Source organism: Megalobrama amblycephala, linkage group LG6, assembly GCF_018812025.1.
Source record: "Megalobrama amblycephala isolate DHTTF-2021 linkage group LG6, ASM1881202v1, whole genome shotgun sequence".
Classification (NCBI taxonomy): Eukaryota; Metazoa; Chordata; class Actinopteri; order Cypriniformes; family Xenocyprididae; genus Megalobrama; species Megalobrama amblycephala.
In genome coordinates this window covers 21,095,426-21,116,334 of record NC_063049.1, presented here as the reverse complement: position 1 = coordinate 21,116,334, position 20,909 = coordinate 21,095,426, and the positions used below count along the sequence as shown (strand labels likewise).

The 20,909-nt window shown below is 37.7% G+C and overlaps 2 protein-coding genes across 13 annotated transcripts in view; both read left to right on the top strand.

Annotated features, from left to right (window-relative positions):
- The first annotated feature begins 1,921 nt into the window (after positions 1 to 1,921).
- Positions 1,922 to 14,721, top strand: prkag3b (protein kinase, AMP-activated, gamma 3b non-catalytic subunit). Of its 10 annotated transcripts, none has more exons than XM_048193343.1 (13): positions 1,922 to 2,094; positions 3,795 to 3,865; positions 5,254 to 5,395; positions 5,530 to 5,611; positions 7,015 to 7,073; positions 8,927 to 8,972; positions 9,060 to 9,114; positions 9,202 to 9,328; positions 9,990 to 10,155; positions 10,247 to 10,284; positions 10,404 to 10,550; positions 10,710 to 10,870; positions 14,386 to 14,721. In XM_048193343.1, exons 1-12 carry the CDS (start codon positions 2,077 to 2,079, stop codon positions 10,824 to 10,826), a joined length of 1,068 nt encoding a protein of 355 aa, XP_048049300.1. In that variant the 5' UTR covers positions 1,922 to 2,076; the 3' UTR covers positions 10,827 to 10,870; positions 14,386 to 14,721. The 10 variants fall into 10 exon arrangements, with proteins under 10 accessions (XP_048049300.1, XP_048049299.1, XP_048049301.1 ...); XM_048193342.1 differs by having other exon boundaries at positions 1,926 to 2,094; positions 10,710 to 10,877; positions 14,394 to 14,721; XM_048193344.1 differs by having other exon boundaries at positions 1,929 to 2,094; positions 3,795 to 3,837; positions 5,283 to 5,395; positions 10,710 to 10,877; positions 14,394 to 14,721.
- A 1,874-nt stretch (positions 14,722 to 16,595) lies between these two features.
- The window catches only part of fer1l6 (fer-1 like family member 6), a 29,002-nt gene continuing 24,688 nt past the window's right edge, over positions 16,596 to 20,909 (top strand). For 2 of the 3 annotated variants that reach the window (XM_048193335.1, XM_048193334.1), the window contains exons 1-9: positions 16,596 to 17,299; positions 18,858 to 18,937; positions 19,136 to 19,253; positions 19,352 to 19,406; positions 19,512 to 19,643; positions 19,735 to 19,797; positions 19,873 to 19,951; positions 20,043 to 20,199; positions 20,293 to 20,479. In XM_048193335.1, the coding sequence (XP_048049292.1) occupies positions 17,265 to 17,299; positions 18,858 to 18,937; positions 19,136 to 19,253; positions 19,352 to 19,406; positions 19,512 to 19,643; positions 19,735 to 19,797; positions 19,873 to 19,951; positions 20,043 to 20,199; positions 20,293 to 20,479 (906 nt within the window). In that variant the 5' untranslated portion in view covers positions 16,596 to 17,264. Of the gene's footprint in view, positions 17,300 to 18,857; positions 18,938 to 19,135; positions 19,254 to 19,351; positions 19,407 to 19,511; positions 19,644 to 19,734; positions 19,798 to 19,872; positions 19,952 to 20,042; positions 20,200 to 20,292; positions 20,480 to 20,909 lie in introns of those variants that run through there. The other variant, XM_048193337.1, reaches the window with a different exon arrangement.

Below are 20,909 nucleotides of genomic sequence, written 5' to 3'. Positions count from 1 at the left end.
TTGAAACCAGATATGTTGAATAAAGACCCAGAGTCAGAGTTTAAAAAAAAAAAAAAAATGAAGAAAAATTTAATGAAGAATAGTTTGCAGTTTCATCAGCAGAAGCCAGCTTCAAGTCTCACAAGGAGTTCGTAGGCCGCTCTCTGTACAATCACATTTCCATAACAGTTATACTCTAACAGAGTCAACTAACTACGTCATTACTTCAGGTTGAATGATTCTGATTGGCTAAGAAAAATAGACAAGATTAGAAATTTTCCGTGGACAGATAGTAAGAAGCATATCTCCCTTTGTCACGGTGATGACGAGGGGGACCCTGGATTTAGGTACCGGATGTCCTTTTGGGGTCATGACATGGTGTCTGCTGGTCTCAAGCAGAATACCAGTTGTCCAGTACAAAGGGACCTGCACAAAACACTTAGCACACATACACGATTCACAGCTTCTTCAAGGCTGAAGTTGATCTGAGATCTGCTCTGAGCAGGAAACTTTCCCAAAACATGTTCTTTTCTCTCAGTGAGAGGTACAGAGGAAAATAGATGCTTTAACATACATTGAAGAAGTCATTCAAATATTTTAACAGAAATATAAATGTTGATTAATAACTTAAAAGATATATATTGAAGCGGCAGTGGATTCCAGAATCCACCCCTTCAAAGGGCCCACAGCTCGAGTCACTTGCAGCAGACAGGCTGGGGAAAACATCTTGTCGGGGGCTTGTTTGGCAGGTTCCAACAATTCTCCAAAAAAGCAAATTGGATGCACACAAAAAAAGGGCATCAAAATCCATAGTATGCGGAAGTTGAAAGTCACCCTCATCCACTGGTGTAGGCATGGCTAGCACCAGGGGTTGTAAAGATTGAAGACGTTTCATCTTTGACATTTCTGAAGAGAGGGAAGCAACACTCTTTGACCGAAAGTGTTCAGACATTTTTCTCTTTGTCCATGATGCGCCAGTTGCTGCTGACGCACAATGCTTTTGAATGTGCAGCAGGGCTGAACCTTGTTGAGCTGGGCTAACAGATGAGTTGGGATCTAATTCAGCAACGCAAAGTTGTCTCTCTGACATTGGTAGCGTACTACAGTGCTCACACAGATCAGTCAAAGTATCTTTTAGATGTTGAATTCTAAATACTATGGGCAGTGATCGTGTCCATCGTTGGAAAGAGGCATATTTGGGCAGAAGTTGCAACTCTTGAGGAAAGCTGGAGATAAAAGAGGCGTGAGCCATGAATCTGTGGCCTACTTTATATGACAGTAAATTTGTAACAAAATCAAGATATACAGTATAAGGTTTGTGAGGATGTAATCTTTTAGACTTTTACACCTGTGCTCCGAACCACATTCATTTACACAGAGAAGCAGAGCTAAAACAATGTTCTTCTGCAAGATGCATGCAGTTTTATTTTTTAACCGCTAGAGTGCTAGAAGTTACATGGTGTATCTTTAGTAATTATTTTATCTCAACTTTCTGCTACATTATTGCCAATTATTAGAAAAACACTACTGTAATGAGTTAAGAAAACTGACAGTGAAACCTGCTCCGTGGCCTAACGTAGTCTTGAAGAACGAAATGATGAACACAAGGTCCAAAGGCACATACTGTGATCATCAGATCACAGGAGACAAAAATAGACAACTCTTGACATTTTTATTATCACTTTGCAGGTCATGGCCTTGCAGTGCTCTTTAATGTCAACAGTATGCTTTTCAGCTGATTGATCTTCCATTAAACATGAATTAATAAATTAGCAAGTCATAATTGTCTTAAATTCCCATTAAATTTTGAAATAGGTCATGTTGAGTCATCTTATACATCTTTTGACTGAGGTCCTGTTTATGCTGTCCAAGACCAGGTCTGTTACAGGGGTGTTTTGAATACACAACCACTCACATTCGCAACATCGGTGATTCTCCTCCCCCTGTCTCACGTTCAGCCCTCTGCGTGCCTGGGCCGGCTTTCTCTCCTGATTTAGATTGTGCTCTGCACGTAGGGACGGGAGCACAGCTGAAATATGCTCCGGTCAGGCCAGCTCAAGCACTGAAAACATTTGTCTCACTGTGGGACCCCAGAACATGGACCCCCTGATGGAGGTAAGACCCAGAGAGCAACGTTTCTGATGCGGTGAATCTTATTCCAGGAACTGTTGTGACAGCTTGAACTTGAAAACAGTATATCAACATTTATCTTGAAATTTGCTGAAGTTTAAAGAACTAAAGTCAGTCAACAAACTGGCCTACCAGGCTTGCTTCAGTGTTTTCAATCCAGGATTAGTGGGTTCAACAGACAACATATGAATAACTAGTCTTTCTGGTTGCTTTGCACATTGTGTTTATGTTTGAGGTTATTTTTGGAGATCTGAACTTTGCATGGAGACAAGGCCTCTGTGGAGATCAAGTTCAGGGTGAGGTAGTAATATGTAGCATGAAAACATAATTATTTCTAATAATAATTAACTACATGAGCTTTTCCTGAAAGAAAAAAAAATACCAGTGATTGCAAGGCAGCACAAGACTAATGTTAACATTTTAGTAAAGTTTAGGTTTAGACTTTGCTTTAGCATAAACATTATACACAATCAGAGCAATTGTACTGTATGAGTCTGCATGAGAAGTGGTTAGAGTTGAATTATATATCATGTGAGGATGTTATATGCAACCTTTTACCTGTTTTATCTTTCTGTTCATAATGTTAAGATAATAGACCCTTCTCTGCATGGTTCTGTGGCAGGATTTCAGTTCGGTATAGAAAATGAATGACAGTGCAGCAGTTCCGCAATATCACAGTCACGATCCATTATGCATGTGATTCGGCTGTAGGCACAAGGCCACAGCTAATATGGAGAAAATTATTGCGATTGTGAATTTAGACACAATATTTCAAGGTCCTTTGTCTGTTTACTATGCTTCACCAACAAAAACATTTCAAAATGAAGCCACAGCGGAGTGGAGTTGAATCTGTATTTTTTTTTAATGAATCACACCGTGTCTACACCGGACACGATCATTGGCGCTTCGCGTCGTGCTGCAATAGCTAAATGCTGTCTATACTGAATGCGACAAACTGAACATTTCAAAGCACTTGGACTACGTCAGAAATAGAACAGGGACAATATCACTTACTATAATGGGTTCTATTGCCTTTTGACACGTCGCGCCGCTCGCGTCCGGTGTAGACGGTGTGATTCATTCAAAAATACAGATTCAACTCCACTCCGCTGTGGCTTCGTTTGGAAATGGTTTTGTTGGTGATGCATAGTAAACAGACTAAGGACCTCGAAAGATTGTGTCTAAATTCACCATCGCATAGCTGTGCCTAATTTCCGAATTAATCAGTCTTTTGAACGAATAAGTTAACTGAATGATTCAATGACTCACTCATAAAGACAGTCACTCGTCGCCATCTACTGGTGTAACAATGTAACCTGCATAAAGAGTCACTGAAAAATCCTCAAAACTAATGCTGGAATGAACAAACAGACAAGCGGAGTGATATAAACAGTGAACAGCCCCAGTTCTATTGGACTGGTTTAACTGGCTAATCAAATTAAAGGACCGTAACTAACTGTTATATAATCAGTTACTATTCAGTTAGTCAGTTTTTGAAGTAATTACCACCAAAACAAAACAATATCAGGGTGAAAAAATACTCAGCTACCTGATGCTGTCATTTCCTTTTGATATTTTTGATTTAATAATAGACTACATAAGGTGATGCTATCTCCTCCTCACTTCTTTTTACTGCTTTTTTGAACATTTCCTTACAGTAAAAGTCCATGTATTCTCTGTTTTAGTTTCCTTTTGTGGAGGATGAGGGACTCACTATGAAGAGGACAGGTATCTATCGGTATCTTTTGTACACCCTGTGCGTTTCTTTGCTAGTCTCTGAAATTCTGCTTTCAAGTCCAGTGACTTACTGTATCGTCTATTGAGTTATTCAATTATTAATTTATTTTGTTAATTTGATATAATCGTTTGTAAAATGATGTTGACGTGTAGCTAATGCTAATCTCTCAAATATCAGATATTTTGTGAATTTTTTCTTCTAATTTTAAACTATTAAATGTGATTATTGAATTAGTTTTTTTTTTTTTTCTGTAATAGTAAGTCAAAGTTTTTTGAGTAAAAAGTAAACTGCTCTGCTTCAAGGTGTTTAAGACTAAATCTAAAAACTTTGCAAAAAAATGGCTGATTTATTCTGACCTAATCAGTCAGTCTTTTGGGAAAGTCATACAAATGATATAGTGGATTATTTCTTTTGCTTTTGGAGCAAAAGCGAATGCAAAAATTATAGTTGTTGTAGTTTTTGTTCACCAATACCAACTATGACAATTTTATGTACGACATAAAATTCTACCCGGAGATGTGCATCCATAGATTTGGAATTATGCGTTTCTGTGGCAACAATGCCAATTGTGTCAGATTGAGCAGTGGTCATGTGATACAAGTCGGAACTCTCTGAAAATTCTGAGTTTACAAGTTGTAATCATGAGTTCTACGAAGACATGAATGCTTTTTACAAGTCGAAATCTTGGAATAACGGTATTTCCAACATGGCATGAACAAAGTCACTGTGATTTTGCCAAGACAGACATGTTCCTGGAGCAACATATTTTGTTGATCCTGGAACAACATTCCCCTCTGAAAATGTAGTCCTAACCCTATCCCTAAACCTAACCCTACCCATAACTGATCCCTAAAATCAGAGGGAAATGATAGGTGATATACACTGATGTAGAAGCACCTAACCCTGGTTGTAAGCCTAAACTTGACATAAACTGTAAACTTGTCCCTCAAATCTGATTGGTTGATTGGAATGTTGTTCCAGGATCAATAAAGATGTTAATCCAGGAACATGTTGTACTTGGTGAAATCAGGTTCACTGTGTGAAAACACCTAGTGTCCATCACTGCTACCACAAATCACTGTAGCTGCCTTTTGTCCAAAGTGTGAAGTAAAAGGCCCCTCTAGCTGTATTTTATTTACATTATTTTTAAATTTCTTTCCACATTTCTTTTCTCAAAAACTGTGTTGCTCCAATAATCTTCAGTAAAGGGAAAAAAAATCTTTACTGGGGACATTTTATGCCTTGATAAGTGTGTGATTACATTCTAAATGAAACTATTAAACATGTTAGTTTTTGAAATGGAAGTGTTGGACTGCAGTGATGTTTGACCAGTAGGGTACATATGATTATACAAGTGTAGCAGGACTGTCGTCCATCACAGCTGTAGACTGACCGACCTGCCGCAGGGGTCTCCCTCTCTGTCTCCCTCCTAAAGGGCCTCTCCAAGACCCTGACTCAGACGTGTACGCCAAGTTCTTCATGAGTCACTGCTGCTACGATGCCATTCCAACAAGCTCCAAACTGGTCATCTTTGACACAACACTGCAGGTATGCTTATGTGCTGAAGTCAGATCCTGTACTACAGTGTTTTAGATTGATTTACATAAAAAATATTCATATATATTCAAGTTTGAAATGTTCAAAGAGCATAAACAGTGAAATATGTGAGTTGTTGTGTACAGGTGAAGAAAGCATTCTTTGCACTGGTTGCAAACGGGGTCAGAGCGGCACCTTTATGGGACAACAAGCTGCAGTGTTTCGTAGGTAAGCAAACGTTAGGGTTCTGCTGAGCCTGTTAAAGTGTGGTTGGTCAGCTGTGAGCCTGCATCAGATTACTGAAATCTTATAATGTCACTACAACATCTTAAACCCATGTTAGGAAATGCAAACATGTTTCACATATGCTAAAACACTCAGCAATCCCATTAAAACACTATGTCCCAGCTCTACCATCCATTTGATTTTGAGTCAGGATAGAAAATGCTTAGATTGTGGATGACATTTGACATTCTAAAGGTGATTATACATGGGGCATCTTTTTGAGGAATGTTCCCAGGCAGTCTTGCCGAACGATGTTTTTTCACTTTCCCATTGAGAATGGGCAACCAATTTCTATCTGGATACTTTAGATCGAAATTTGTTGCCCTTTCTAAATGGGAAAGTGCCCAAGCAACATTGCTCAAAAAGTTGCCCCGTGTATCATCACCTTGAGTTTCTGCTTCTACAGGGATCAGGCACCAAATCAGCATATTAGAATGATTTCTGAAGGATCATGTGACACTGAAGACTGGAGCAGTGTTGCCAATTGCTTTCAGTTAAAAGTAGCTAAAACTGGTCACTAAATGTCGCTAGTCATACTGGTCCATTAATAAAAATACAGATCAGTGGGCAAGTCACAGAATCTAGATAAGGTTTGTTAAAGATGTTGCTAGATTTGTTGCTTGGCTTTTGAAAAAAGGTCTCAAAAGGGACGGGGAAGTCGCTAAGTCTAGCGACAAAATCGCTAAATTGGCAGCACTGGACTGGAGTAATGATGCTGAAAATTCAGCTTTGCCATCAAAATAGCTATTTTAAATTGTAATAAAATTTCACGATTTCACTGTTTTTACTGTATTTTTAATAAAATAAATGCAATCTTGGAGAGCATTCTCCAAGAGACTTCTTTCAAAAATATTAAAAGACCCCAAACTTTTGAAATGGTAGTGTACACGATACATCATGTATACATACTGTACATATGTGTGCTGACACAGCTTTGATTGATCATACTCAGCACCCCGTCCTCTCCGTTACTGCCTGCTTCTAAGTTTAGTGTGGCTTCTAGTCAGTGGTATCTGGTGGGAAATGGCAGGGTAGAGCTCTAATCCCCTGAACCTTCTCTGGGAGTAATAATAGCCAAGCTAATGAGAAAGCATATCCTCCTACTGAAAGGACACTTGGGCGCAGGAACGTGTCCCTGTTTCAGTGCATAGTGAGAGTTAGTATGTTTATGCTAATGTTAGCCTCTTGATACTTTAATTTCATGCTATAATTTCCTCAAGAACTTGTAGTTCACTACTGTCTGGTCAGATTCAGATCGGCTTTGTGAATTAACTGTTGAATTTGAATTTAATTTAAATCTGAGTGCTCATGTTTATGTTCTGCTTGTGCTATTTCTGTCTTTGCAGGGATGCTCACCATTACAGACTTTATCAACATTCTCCATCGTTACTACAAATCTCCCTTGGTAACCACTATCTAACTTGTTTTTCAGTATCTCACAAAAGTGAGTACACCCCTCACATTTCAGCAACCATTTTATTATATGTTCTCAAGCAACAATACTATAGAAATGAAAATTGTATATACTTTAGAGTAGACAATGTGCTGCTTGTATAACAGAACAGATTTACTGTCCTCTGAAAATAACTCAACCTACAGCCATTACTGTCTAAATAACTGGCAACAAAAGTCAGTACACCCTAAGTGAACATGTCAAAACTGTGTCCAAAGTGTCAATATTTTGTGTGAGCACCATTGTTATTTAGCACTGCCTTAATGCTCCTGGGCATGGAATTCACCAGAGCTGCACAGGTTGTTGCTGGGATCCTCTTCCGCTTCTCCATAATGACATCACGGAGCTGCTGGATACATGGCGCTTCTCCACCTTCTGCTTGAGGATGCCCCACAGGTGCTCAATAGGGTTCAGGTCTGGAGACATACTTGGCCATTCCATCACCTTCACCTTCAGCTTTCTCAACAAGGCAGTTGTCATCTTAACGGTGTGTTTGGGCTCATTATCATGCCGTTCAGCCCAGTTTCTGAAGGGAGGGCATCATGTTCTGCTTCAGAATGTCACAGTACATGTTGGAATCCATGTTTCCCTCAATGAAGCAGAGCTCCCCAGTACCAGCAGCAATCATGCAGCCCCAGACCATGATGCTACCACCACCATGCTTGACTGTAGGCAAGATTCTTGGTACTTGGTACTTCTCACCAGGGCGTCGCCACACACGCTGGACACGATCTGAGCCAAACAAGTTTATCTTAGTCTTATCAGACCACAGGACATGGTTCCAGTAATTCATGCTCTTGGACAGGTTATCTTCAGCAAACTGTTTGAGGGCTTTCTTGTGAGCCAGCTTCAGAAGAGGCTTCCTTCTGGGACGACCGCCATGCAAACCGACTTGTTGCAGTGTGAGGCGTATGGTCTGATCACTGACAAGCTGACCTTCCACTTCTGCAACCTCTAAAGCAATGCTGGCAGCACTCATGCATCTGTTTTTTGAAGCCAGCTTCTGCACCTGACGCACAGCACAAGGTCTCAACTTCTTTGATTCAACTTCTTTGGCCTGTTCTGAGTGGAGCCCGTTTTGGAAGACCTCTGTATGACCCTGGCCACTGTTCTGTAACTCAGTTTCAGGGTGTTACCGATCTTCTTATAGCTTAGGCCATCTTTATGGAGAGCAACAATTCTAATTCTCAAATCCTCAGAGAGTTCTTTGCCATGAGGTGCCATGTTGAACATCCAGTGGTTAGTATGAGAGGATTGTACTCAAAGCACCAAATTTTAACTGCTCAATACAAGATCCACACATTTGTATGGTCCTGTCAAGCAGACAAAAACATGAACATGTTGAATAGGACATGTGGCTTTGCATGGTTAAAAGACGTAGAGCTGTTATCACTTAGGGTGTACTCACTTTTGTTGCCAGCTATTTAGACAATAATGACTGTATGTTAAGTTATTTTCAGAGGACAGTAAATCTATACTGCTATACAAGCAGCACATTGACTACTCTAAAATATATACAATTTTCATTTCTATAGTTTTGTCCCTTGACAAGATATACTAAAATGGTTGCTGAAATGTGAGGGGTGTACTCACTTTTGTGAGATACTGTATTTTCATGGCTATTCTTTTATTCAGCAAGGATGCATTAAATTCATAGAAGTGTCAGTAAAATCATTTATAATGTGACAAAAGCTCTTCCTTTGAACTTTTTATTAATTAAAGAGTCCGAACAAAATGTATCATGATTTCCACAAAAATTAAGCAGCACAACTGTCTTCAACATTGATGTTCTTTTTCTGGTTTAGGTTCAGATCTATGAGCTGGAGGAACACAAGATTGAAACATGGAGAGGTGATTGTTTATAGTTTTGAGGATAAATATGTAATTCCATAAACACTGTAATGTTTTAAATTTGAAGCTCTGTTTTCCCTCTTCCAGAGGTCTATCTACAGTACTCTCTCAACTCCCTGATCAGCATCACACCTGACTCCAGGTAAACCAGGATCTCTACAGCACTTTGTTTGCTTTTTCTTTTTCTTTTATCTTTCCATTGACAGAAAGTTATGTTTCCTGTTGCCAGCCTCTTCGAAGCCATTTATTCTTTACTGAAGAACAAGATTCACAGGCTACCCGTCATAGATCCAGAATCAGGGAACGTCCTCCACATACTCACTCATAAACGTATCCTCAAGTTCCTACACATCTTTGTAAGAGCTTTTATGTTGTTCTTTTTATATAACCTTGCTTTAAAGGTGCACTCAGTTATTTTTATCTTCAGTCATATGAGTAGCTCAATAAAAGCTGTCATTCAGCAAATTTTCGAGTTTTAAATTTTCGAGTTTTTCATGCAAATTTACTACATTGACCAACAGAAAGCTAATTGGTTTTATAAAATTACTGATTGGTGCTTCGTACATCACTACACTATTGACATTAGACAATGCAGCTTTGCCAGCAAATTTTGCTAATTTTACCACACTTTTATTTTAAATGGAGCTGGTCACCTCATGGGAGCTGACATATTATGATGACCTCTCAAAAATCTGCACTGTTATTGGACATAAGTAATCATGGCTGACTGCAATTTGTGTAATCCCGCCTACTCGCCACTAGGTTTGAACATAAGTAAATATTTGCTAACAAAACATAACTGAGTGCACTTTCAACCCAAACTGAGTGCACTTTCAACCCAATGCACTTTCAAGCGAATTAGCCACCAATTCGCCAAAATGAAAAATGAAAGTTATGAATTGCCATGAGAGCACTTTTTTGTCACTTTTAATATGTAACATGAGGTCCTTATTACAGTATGTTGACTGTCACCATAGCCCTGTACTGAATGTTGAATATTTGCTTTATGAATCTCAGGGCTCTATGATCCCCAAGCCTCGATTCTTACAGAAGCGGATTGAGGAAGTGGAAATCGGAACATTCAAGAGCATCGCAACTATCAGGGTGACGGAAACAGTTTATGACGCTTTATCAGTATTTGTTGAGCGACGAGTCTCTGCCCTGCCTGTCATCAGCGAGCAAGGTACTGAGTATGGCTTTGTTTTTCCTCAACCAAAACTATATGTCATGTGTCTTTTACTTCTGAGTGGTTTCTGATGTTTAATTTTCTGTAGGGAAAGTGGTGGCACTTTACTCCAGATTTGATGTCATTGTACGTACACCCTCATCCACACCTCTTATTTCCATGATTGTGTTACAGCAAATGACTTTCAGATGTACCAAACAAAGCAGGTACCTCTGCATTTACATGTTTCCCTGACTCTTCAACAGAATTTGGCTGCACAGAAAAACTACAACAACCTGAACATGACGATGCAGGAGGCCATTCAGGGCCGCTGGTGCTGCATTGAGGGGGTTCTGAAGTGTTACCCTCACGAAACCCTTGAAACCATCATCGATCGCATCGCTGAGGCAGAGGTATTAGAACAAATAGTTGCCATGTAACATGTGACAACATGGCAGCTCACTTTATAGGGGTGTTTCTATAGTATTCAAGAACTGATGGCTTGTTTTTAATTACATCAAGTAAAATATGGCATCTACTGTACTCTGATTAAGGTCTATATGCTCTTTCAGGTACACCGTCTAGTGCTGGTGGACACAGAGGATGTGGTGAGGGGAATCGTCTCGCTCTCTGATTTGCTTCAGGCACTGGTTTTGACTCCTGCAGGCGTTGAAGCACTTTTCTCTTAACGCCAGTGAAGGACTCCCTCATCATCCTCATTTCCAGTCCTTTTTTTCCAGGTAGCCAGACTTCTTTCCTTTTTGTTGAGTGCTGTCAGCAGAGGTGCTGTATTTTTCTCTTTATTCATCTCTCAGATGAACATCCCTCCATTTCGGCAAACATCTCAGTATGTACACTCTCAGGAAAATGGTACAAAAGCTGTCAGTGGGTTTAAAGGTACACATTTGTACAGTGGGTACGGAAAGTATTCAGACCCCCTTAAATAAATCTGCAGATTTATTAAAAAAGAAAAACTGAAATATCACATGGTCCTGAGTATTCAGACCCTTTGCTCAGTATTTAGTAGAAGCACCCTTTTGATCTAATACAGCCATGAGTCTTTTTGGGAAAGATGCAACCAGTTTTTCACACCTGGATTTGGGGATCCTCTGCCATTCCTCCTTGCAGATCCTCTCCAGTTCTGTCAGGTTGGATGGTAAACGTTGGTGGACTTCTTTACCTCTCTCACCAAGGCTCTTCTCCCCCGATAGCTCAGTTTGGCCGGACGGCCAGCTCTAGGAAGGTTTCTGGTCGTCCCAAACGTCTTCCATTTAAGGATTATGGAGGCCACTGTGCTCTTAGGAACCTTAAGTACAGCAGAAATGTTTTTGTAACCTTGGCCAGATCTGTGCCTTGCCACAATTCTGTCTCTGAGCTCTTCAGGCAGTTCATTTGACCTCATGATTCTCATTTGCTCTGACATGCACTGTGAGCTGTAAGGTCTTATATAGACAGGTGTGTGGCTTTCCTAATCAAGTCCAATCAGTATAATCAAACACATCTGGACTCAAATGAAGGTGTAGAACCATCTCAAGGATGATCAGAAGAAATGGACAGCACCTGAGTTAAATATATGAGTGTCACAGCAAAGGGTCTGAATACTTAGGACCATGTGATATTTCAGTTTTTCTTTTTTAATAAATCTGCAAAAATATCAACAATTCTGTGTTTTTCTGTCAATATGGGGTGCTGTGTGTACATTAATGAGGAAAAAAATGAACTTAAATGATTTTAGCTAATGGCTGCAATATAACAAAGAGTGAAAAATTTAAAGGGGTCTGAATACTTTCCATACCCACTGTACCTTATATTTATACCTACAGGGTGTAAATATAAGGTACATTTTAGTAGCTTAAAGGAACATATTATTACCTAAAGTGTACATTTTAGATCCTAAGTGGTATACATTACACTCTGAAAAATAAAGTTTCCAAAAGGGGGTTTTCTCAGTGATGTCATTGAAGAACTATTTTTGGTTCCCCAAAGAACCTTTCAGTCAACAGTTCTTTAACCTTTGTGTGTCCTTAAGGACATTTTTGTCTTTTTAATTTTATTATTATTATTATACAACATTTATTTTTATTGCAATTTTAAGATTTTAACCTCATTTCCTTTCATAAATCTATTTAGGTACACAAATTATTTACACTTAAGACCTTAAAGGTGCTAAAGATGATGTTTTGTTTTATACATTTTTGCAATATTACTTGAAACTGTCTTTACTAACTGATAAAAGACTATTTATTAGGTGCACTGAAAGGAATAATATTAATATACATCATCTGTGCACGAGGTAGGGCCTTAAAAACATCAGCCAATCGTTTACGTGATCATCGCGTAAACGATTGGCCCACTGGCTTTTCAATCACTGCCATGACGTTCCTTGTGAGAGACGAGCGCGGCTGCGTGCTCCAGTAACTTCCCACACTCCACAGGCACCGCATGTAATGTTTTTGTCAGGAGACAGGAGTAACATTAACAACTGCAGATTATGAGTTAACTGTGGTGAGTTCGACATAATGAATCCACTAACATGACACAGCGAATGCCGGTGGTAAACACTCGTGTTCCAATACTCGTGCACGAGTCTTGGGAGGCGTTCCCTCGAAATGAGCTGTGAAGGAGGGGGGTTGTTCTTACGCATGCGCTCATTTCAAAAACTCACTAACAGTCTTTGGTTTCTCAGTTGACGAAAAGATCCTCTGTATCACCTTTAAGGACAAAAATGTCCCCATTGAAACCCATTAAAACTGTAATTTTTAATCCCAAAGCCATTTAACTATAAAATGATGCAGTCTTTGTTAATAGGCTTTCATTCTGTTCTGTTGGCAAGTCTTCAACATTAAATTAAATTAAATTAAAATGTTTACTATTTTTGCCAGATGGTGCATTTTCTCAGGTTTGGCCTATAAAGCAAATACTCCATAAATTTCCAGTTTTCTGCTTCTGCGTATTATCGAGCCAATTGGATAAATTATGCAGCTAAAATTGTGTGGGTGTATTATGGATGGAAGTGTGGTTTGTTTGTTTGTGTGTGTGTGTGTGTGCGCGGATTTTTGTGATTTTATGCGGACACAAATTTATATAATGACATGGGTATTACACTGGTATTACGACGTAAACTTGAAATATGAGCACATTTCATGAGTCCTCACATTTAAAATAGCTTTAAACGCATACTAAACAATGTTTTATTAAAATTGTAAAAATGCTGAATGTTTTCGATGATGGGTAGGTTTAGGAGTAGGGTTAGTGTAGGGGGATAGAATATACAGTTTGTACAGTATAAAAACCATTACGCCTATGGAATTTCCTCACTCAGATAGCAAAACAAACCTGTGTGTGTGTGTGCTTGTGATATTTGAGAGTAATTTGTGTGTTGAGCGTGTAATTTGATGTCAATTTTGAACACTTCTTTAGATTTGATAGATGGCTTTGATTTTATAGCAGATTTTGAGTTCAGCATGTTTTATAAAATATACATTTGTATATACATATGTTTATCAATAATCTGCAAAGTGTCTTCTTTAAATTGAGATCAAACCTAAGTCTGTACTCCAAAGCTTCAAAGTTTTTACGAGTTTTTTACAGACATTTTGTCCTCTAAGGACCTCAGAGTAACTTTTTTTAAATTGACGCACAAGGGTTAAAAGAAATAAAGTGCAATGGAAAGGTTCTTAATAAGTAACATGGTAACCCATACTCGGAATTTGTCCCATGTATTTAACCCATCCAAGTTAGTGAACGCACATTAGGAGTGGTGACTAGTGAACACACACACACACACACACACACACACACGACTGGGGGTTAGGTGCCTTGCTCAAGGGCACCTCAGTCATTTCCTGCTGGTATTGAGAATCGAACCCGCAACCTTCAGGTTAGCAACCAGTCTGACTCTCCAACCCTTCTGAATGTTCTATGAATGTTGCCAATAAAGAGCTTTTATTTTTAAGAGTGTTGTACCTTTTTAAAGGGTACCATCCCAGTGACAGCTTGTGTGCCATTTTTTCTGAGAGTGTATCCGTTGTTTCATTTATAATGTTTGCTGTGGAGTGCTTTGACTATTTAGGTATTTGGAGACATCTTTCATACAGCCTGCAAATATTAGTTTCCCAAGAGAAAGATTATTCCTATTACTGTGACCAAAACATTCATGGACATTAGTGTAGATCATGTGTTACTGTGAGTGCAGGAACATTTGTAAATGAAGAATAAAGTAATGATGATTGTTCTTACGTAATTTTGTTTTCCAGAATTTTGTCGCAAAGCAAACTATGAGCCTTGAAGATGAATGCTTGAAGACAGAAAGTGTAAATATTTTTAATGTTGCGGGCACTCTGGGATTTGATATTTCACTTTTAAACATGTCTAATCTTATTTTGAAAAAAAAAATAATTTTATATTTGTATAATTTATTAAAGAATTACAATCACATAATCAATTGAATTGTTAGATACAACTACAGACATTTGTCATGTAATAATGATAAACTTTTATAACATTTTTGTTATAAACCGTCTTGACCCCTGATCCTCACATTGTAAATAAACAGATTATCATGCCATTTAGTCATAAAATTCACTGTGGTGTTCCTGCTGACTTACTCATAGTGGATTTACAGTGTTATATTGCACAATTGGTGTATAACACAATTTACCACACAAAACATGTTTAATACAGTGATAATACTTTGATATTATTTTGTTAAAGTCAAAGTTTTCTGGGTGAAAGATTTGCTCAAAGTGGCTTTGACTGCATTGAATCCATGATTCTTAGTTCCAGATGCACCAAGGTGGCTAAAGTAAGATATTTTCCTCCTGGATATAGACACTCTCCACCATTTTGATCATATTTAAAGACAAAAAGGTCCTTTACATAAAAAATAATTGTTAGGTACAGTGTTCATGTTTTATTGAGGTGGGATAGGGTAAGGTTAGGGGCAGTTTTTGGTGGTGTTTACGGGTAGGCTAAGAAGTAAGCAATAGATGGGCCAACAGTGTAATTATAGATGTAATTACAGAAATTAATTACATGTATTTTTAAAACATAAGTACAGTGTAAAAACATGTCGGATGTATCAAATGATTCATTTAAAGGTGCCCTAGAACTTCTTTTTAAAAGATGTAATATAAGTCTAAGGTGTCCCCTGAATGTGTCTGTGAAGTTTCAGCTCAAAATACCCCATAGATTATTTTGGGGCATCATTAACTATGCACCGATATATAGGTTCTGCTGTGCACATCCAGACGTCCTGCCCTTGTCTAATGTTTGAACATGGGCTGGCATATGCAAATATTGGGGGCGTACATATTAATGATCCCGACTGTAACAGTCGGTGTTATGTTGAGATTCGCCTGTTCTTCGGAGGTCTTTTAAACAAATGAGATTTATATAAGAAGGAGGAAACAATGGAGTTTGAGACTCACTGTATGTCTTTTCCATGTACTGAACTCTTGTTATTCAACTATGCCAAGGTAAATTCAATATTTAATTCTAAGGCCCCTTTAAATCTTAGTACATAATAGTTAAAGACTCTTAATATAAAGTTAAAAAGAACAAATTTTAACTTGAGGCAAGTTAAGGCTTTTAGAAAGCCACTGCTCAACAGCATGGAAACAAATCAACAGTGATAAAACTGCCTTACAGAATAAAGCCATTATAAAAATATATTCTTCATACTACAACAGTGTTTCTGAACTGCATCAAAGGCTTATAATATATAATCTGCTTAATTGATATATTTTAAAAAATGTTATTTGCAATATTTTATTTTTAGAATATTTTGATACAATAAAATAAATAATCCAGCCTTGTAATGGCAAATGTTTGAGTTGGTGCATATATTTACCAGAGGAGGATCTTTGTACATCCTGCTTTTCACTGTCAGCAAACAGTGTCATGTTGAGTTCTTAGAACTTGCTATGTAGTTTAACAACCTAATTTGCATCAAATGTTTTGTTTCAGACCAGTTTGAACATTTACATTTATTTCAGTATATAGCTAGCACCTTTGTCATTAAATATCTTAATTGCTAACGAATGTTTTAAGTCACATAAATTATTATAACTACTTCAATGACTAATGTCTAACATTGCCACTTAAAGTGAGTGCTGTTCAAACTAAATTAAACTAAATACTTTATTGTTTGTTAACGTTATGTAAGGTAATAGTTAACATGATCTGACAGTAACAATGTAGGCTACTAATAAAACTTAATCTTTGTTCATTTCTATTCTTGTAGTAATACATAGTTCACCCAAAAATTAAAATTCTGTCATTTACTCACCCTCAAGTTGTTCTACACCTGTATGAGTTTCTTTCTTCTGCTGAACACAAAAGATATTTTGAAGAAGATGGGTAACCAAACAGTTGACTTCCCCATAGTATGGAGAAGAGAAAAAAAATAATATGGAAGTCAATGGAGCCCATCAACTGTCTGGTTACCAAAATTCTTTAAAATATCTTCTTTTGTGCTCAGCAGAAGAAACTCATACAGTTTTGGAACAACCTGAGGGGGAGTAAATGATGACAGAATTTTCATTTTAGGGTGAACTATCTCTTTAAGGTACTATCAATGCACAACTTTATGTTTATATGTAAATTAACATTAACCAAAGATTAATAAATGCTGTCAAATTGGCTGATTTTCTTTAGCTCATGATATATGCATTAACTGACTGTAAAGTGGCACCACCAAAGTATGGATGCAGTCGACTTCCATGTGCCAAATGTTGTTTTATGGCTTCAGTGATATTTTCATTCTGATAAGGGAGAATGTTTAAGTACACACTTCTTCTTCTTTTTTCTTTTTTTTTTTTACTGTAATACTATACATTTAAAATGTTAAACATTACAATACAACATTTAAATCTTTATTTGCAAAGTGTTTGGTGTATTGACAATCATTTAATTCTGAAATACGAAATGCTGTATATGGCCTCTGAGTTTCCTAAAAACACACAAGCCACAATCTTCCACCCTTGTTTGTAATGCAATAGTTCAGCAACAGAAAGTCAAACAGACGTCTGGGGAGGAAGTGCACTCACTGTCTCGCTGGATGGAGTGGGTTACAGTCACAGTTTCTGAGTTGGATATTTTCCCTTGAATGAACTCTTCCTGAAAGAATGGACCAAGATAAAGACGGCGCTGCACCTCATGGGTAAGCTCTCTTAGGAGCACTTTTTTCAAAAAGGTGTTTATTGGTTCTCTGAATAGTACAGATTGCATTATAAATGAAATGGTAGTTTCATGCCAACTCAAGTCACCTTTATTTTTATAGCACTTTACATAATAGAAATTTTCAAAGCAGCTTCACAATAATAAACAGGAAAGTAATAGAATTAATAATGCAAACTTATGAGACCAATTCTGCTGTAAAGCAGCTGTAGCAAGATCATTCTGTCATTATTCAGCTCAATTCAGTTCAGTGATTATTTTGTTAACTTCAATAACTGTAAAGTTCATTCATTATGAAATAATGCCCCTTTAATGCAGCTATAAGCAGCTTTACTGAAGGCAAAAGTGCTTTTATTCAGCTTGAGTCCAATATTGATTCAGTTTTGTTCAATAATAGTTTCGATGTTGCAAAATAAATCAGTTTTAGAAGAAAAAAAAACTGATTCAGCTATAAAGCAGAAGACAATAGTGTCACTCAGTTCAGTTCAGGTTTTGTTCTCATCTAATAGTGTGAGTGCAGTTAAATCAGTAATATTGTTACAAATGAAGTATCCCCAACTAAGCAAGCCAAAGGCAACAGTGACAAAGAGCCCAAACTCCATCATGTGACAGAAATGGAGAAACCTTGATGTCTAATAAATAGTCATTTAGCAAATGCTTCTATCCAAAACAACATAAATAGGCCTACTTACAAATTTAGAATTAACTTGCTCATAGGCCCAATGGTGACAGCTATTTCCAGTTCTTAAAGGGATAGTTCACCCAAAAATGACAATTCTGTCATCATTTACTCACCCTCAAGAAGTTCCAAACCTGTATGAATTTCTTTCTTCTGTTGAACACAAAGGAAGATATTTGGAAGAATGTAAGTAACCAAAAAGATATCGCCTCTCATTTACTATCAAAGTAGAAAAAATAAATACTATGGTAGTCAAATGGGGATGAGATCTGTTTGGTTACTGACATTCTTCATTTATGGGTGAACTACCCCTTTAACTACTAGGGCTCATTATTATAAGGAAAATGCATGAAAGAGAGACAAAACGAGACCCGGGACCACAAAAGCAAAAAAAAAAAAAAATTGAAATTGAGATTTATATATCATCTAAAATCTGAATAAATAAGTTTTCCATTGATGTATGGTTTGTTAATAGGACAATATTTGGCAAAGAAACAACTCTTTGAAAATCTGGAATCTGAGGGTGCAAAAAAATCAAAATATTGAGAAAATTGCCTTTAAAGTTGCCCAAATGAAGTCCTTAGCAATGCATATCCGCTCACAAAAATAAATACAAGGACATTTACAAAATATCTTCATGGTACATGATCTTTATTTAATATCCTAATGATTTTTGGCAGAAAAAAAAAAAAATCGATAATTTTGACCTGTACAATGTATTGTTGGCTATTGTTACAAATATACCCATGCGACTTATGACTGGTTTTGTGGTCCAGGGTCACATAAATGGGCAAAAAATTATATATGGTTAGACTGGGAGGAGTGCTTTTTGACGGTCTGATATTCCAATGTGTTTTTGCAGCAAAAAGTTTGGAATTAAAGGGAAGAAGAAACACAGAAAAGGACACAAGGGTGTTGTAATTGCAAACAAAAGCGCTCTAGGTAAGACCATGAAAGCAAACACGATGTTACGTAAGTAAAGATGTAGAACATTTAATGAGGATTAACTGCATGTTTTTGTTGACACACAATTTAAATCCATTAATTCAGACATATAACAGCTGATCCTTATCTACTACAGAAGGTTTAAAATGCCTGTAAAACAATTCTGACTGAGCTGGTTTAATCTTTATATTTTAGAGGCTGAGTATGAAACTATTCCGGGCGAACCAGACGTGGTAGACGTACCACAGCCTGAACTCGCTGAAGAGTCCACCTCGGCACACTTTTCCTTCAGACAGATTGCTAATACTAAGAGGCACTTCCTATTTTCCTCTCCAATCTTTGCACAGTGTAAAGTGTTCATTCTTGTAGTTTATGTATGACATCTTCATTTAACTTTTTTGTACTTAAAAGGTGTAAACCTGTGGCCAGGATCTTGGAAGCTGAAAGCAAACCACAACATTTCCAGGTAGAATTCAATATAATTTTAGTAAAAGTTGCAGTTTTTTTTAAATGGTAAAATTGTTACCCTTAATAATGAAAGATTGCTGAAACCTGTTATGCTCTTCCTAAGATCTCCATCAATATAACAGAGGCTAGGCAGCTGATCGGGGATAATATAGATCCTAGTGTCGTGATTGAAATTGGAGATGAGAAAAAGCAGACGTCTGTGAAAGAAGGAACCAACGCTCCCTTTTACAATGAGGTGATCATACTGTCCAACTGGACACTCTCTGAAATAATGGCATTAATGACAAGAATTTTAATAATAATAATTGTCTTCTCATGCCCAACAGTATTTTGTGTTTGACTTCTTTTGCAATCAAGACATCTTTTTTGACAAAGTCATCAAACTATCAGTAAGTACATGTGTAAACAAAATGGTTTTCTTGGCATAAGCTGGCAGAGCTCACATTAGTGTACTTCTCTCAAAGGTTATGCACTCAAAGATCATGAAGAGCTTCTGTGTGGGAACGTTCAAGATTGATGTCGGGACGGTTTACTCCCAACCTGGTAAATGCACCTTTTCTTTAGATCTGGTCTCAGATTTGGATTATTGGTTACTCTGCTTGTAAAACAATAAATCGTGCCCTTGCTGTGTCAGGCCATCAGTTCATCAATAAGTGGGCCACGCTCACAGACCCCGCTGACATCCGCACAGGGGTGAAAGGGCACTTAAAGTGTGATATCAGCGTGTCAGGAAAGGGAGATGTTGCACTGCCATCCCAGAAGTTCAGTGATGCAGAGGAACAGATAGACAAGTAAGATCTATCATTTTTTATGGCATAATAAAGACTGGATGTTGAATGTGCCTAATGTATCTCATGATGTTAAAAATGTTTGTCCTCTCGCAGGCACCTCCTGCTTCCCGAAGGTTTAAGCCCTGAACGGCCATGGGCTCGGTTTTTCGTGATAGTGTACCGAGCGGAGGGTCTTCCCAGAATAAACTCCAGTATTATGGCTAATGTGACCAAAGCCTTTGTTGGAGACACGACAGCCCTCATAGATCCTTACGTAGAGGTGTCATTCTTCGGTCAAGTTGTAAGCTCACAATCCAGTGCTTGGTACAAAACAAACACACTTAAAGGGTTAGTTCACCCAAAAATGAGAATTCTGTCATTTATTACTTACCCTCATGCCGTTCCTCACCTGTAAGACCTTCGTTCATCTTCAGAACACAAATTAAGATATTTTAGTTGAAATCCGATGGCTCAGTGAGGCCTCCATAGGGAGCAATGACTTTTCCTCTCTCAAGATCCATAAAGGTACTAAAAACATATTTAAATCAGTTCATGTGAGTACAGTGGTTCAATATTAATATTATAAAGCGACGAGAATATTTTTGGTGCTCCAAAAAAAACAAAATAACAACTTATTTAGTGATGGTCGATTTCTAAACACTGCTTCATGAAGCTTCGGAGCATAATGAATCAGCGTATCGAATCATGATTCAGATCAGATGTCAAACCAC

Bases quoted from the DNA above. Each gene is read 5' to 3' on its own strand.
- prkag3b (XM_048193343.1), top strand. The intron at 7,074-8,926 runs GTAACCACTATC...TTTCTGGTTTAG, and splicing joins GTTACTACAAATCTCCCTTG to GTTCAGATCTATGAGCTGGA. The intron at 9,115-9,201 runs GTAAACCAGGAT...TCCTGTTGCCAG, and splicing joins AGCATCACACCTGACTCCAG to CCTCTTCGAAGCCATTTATT.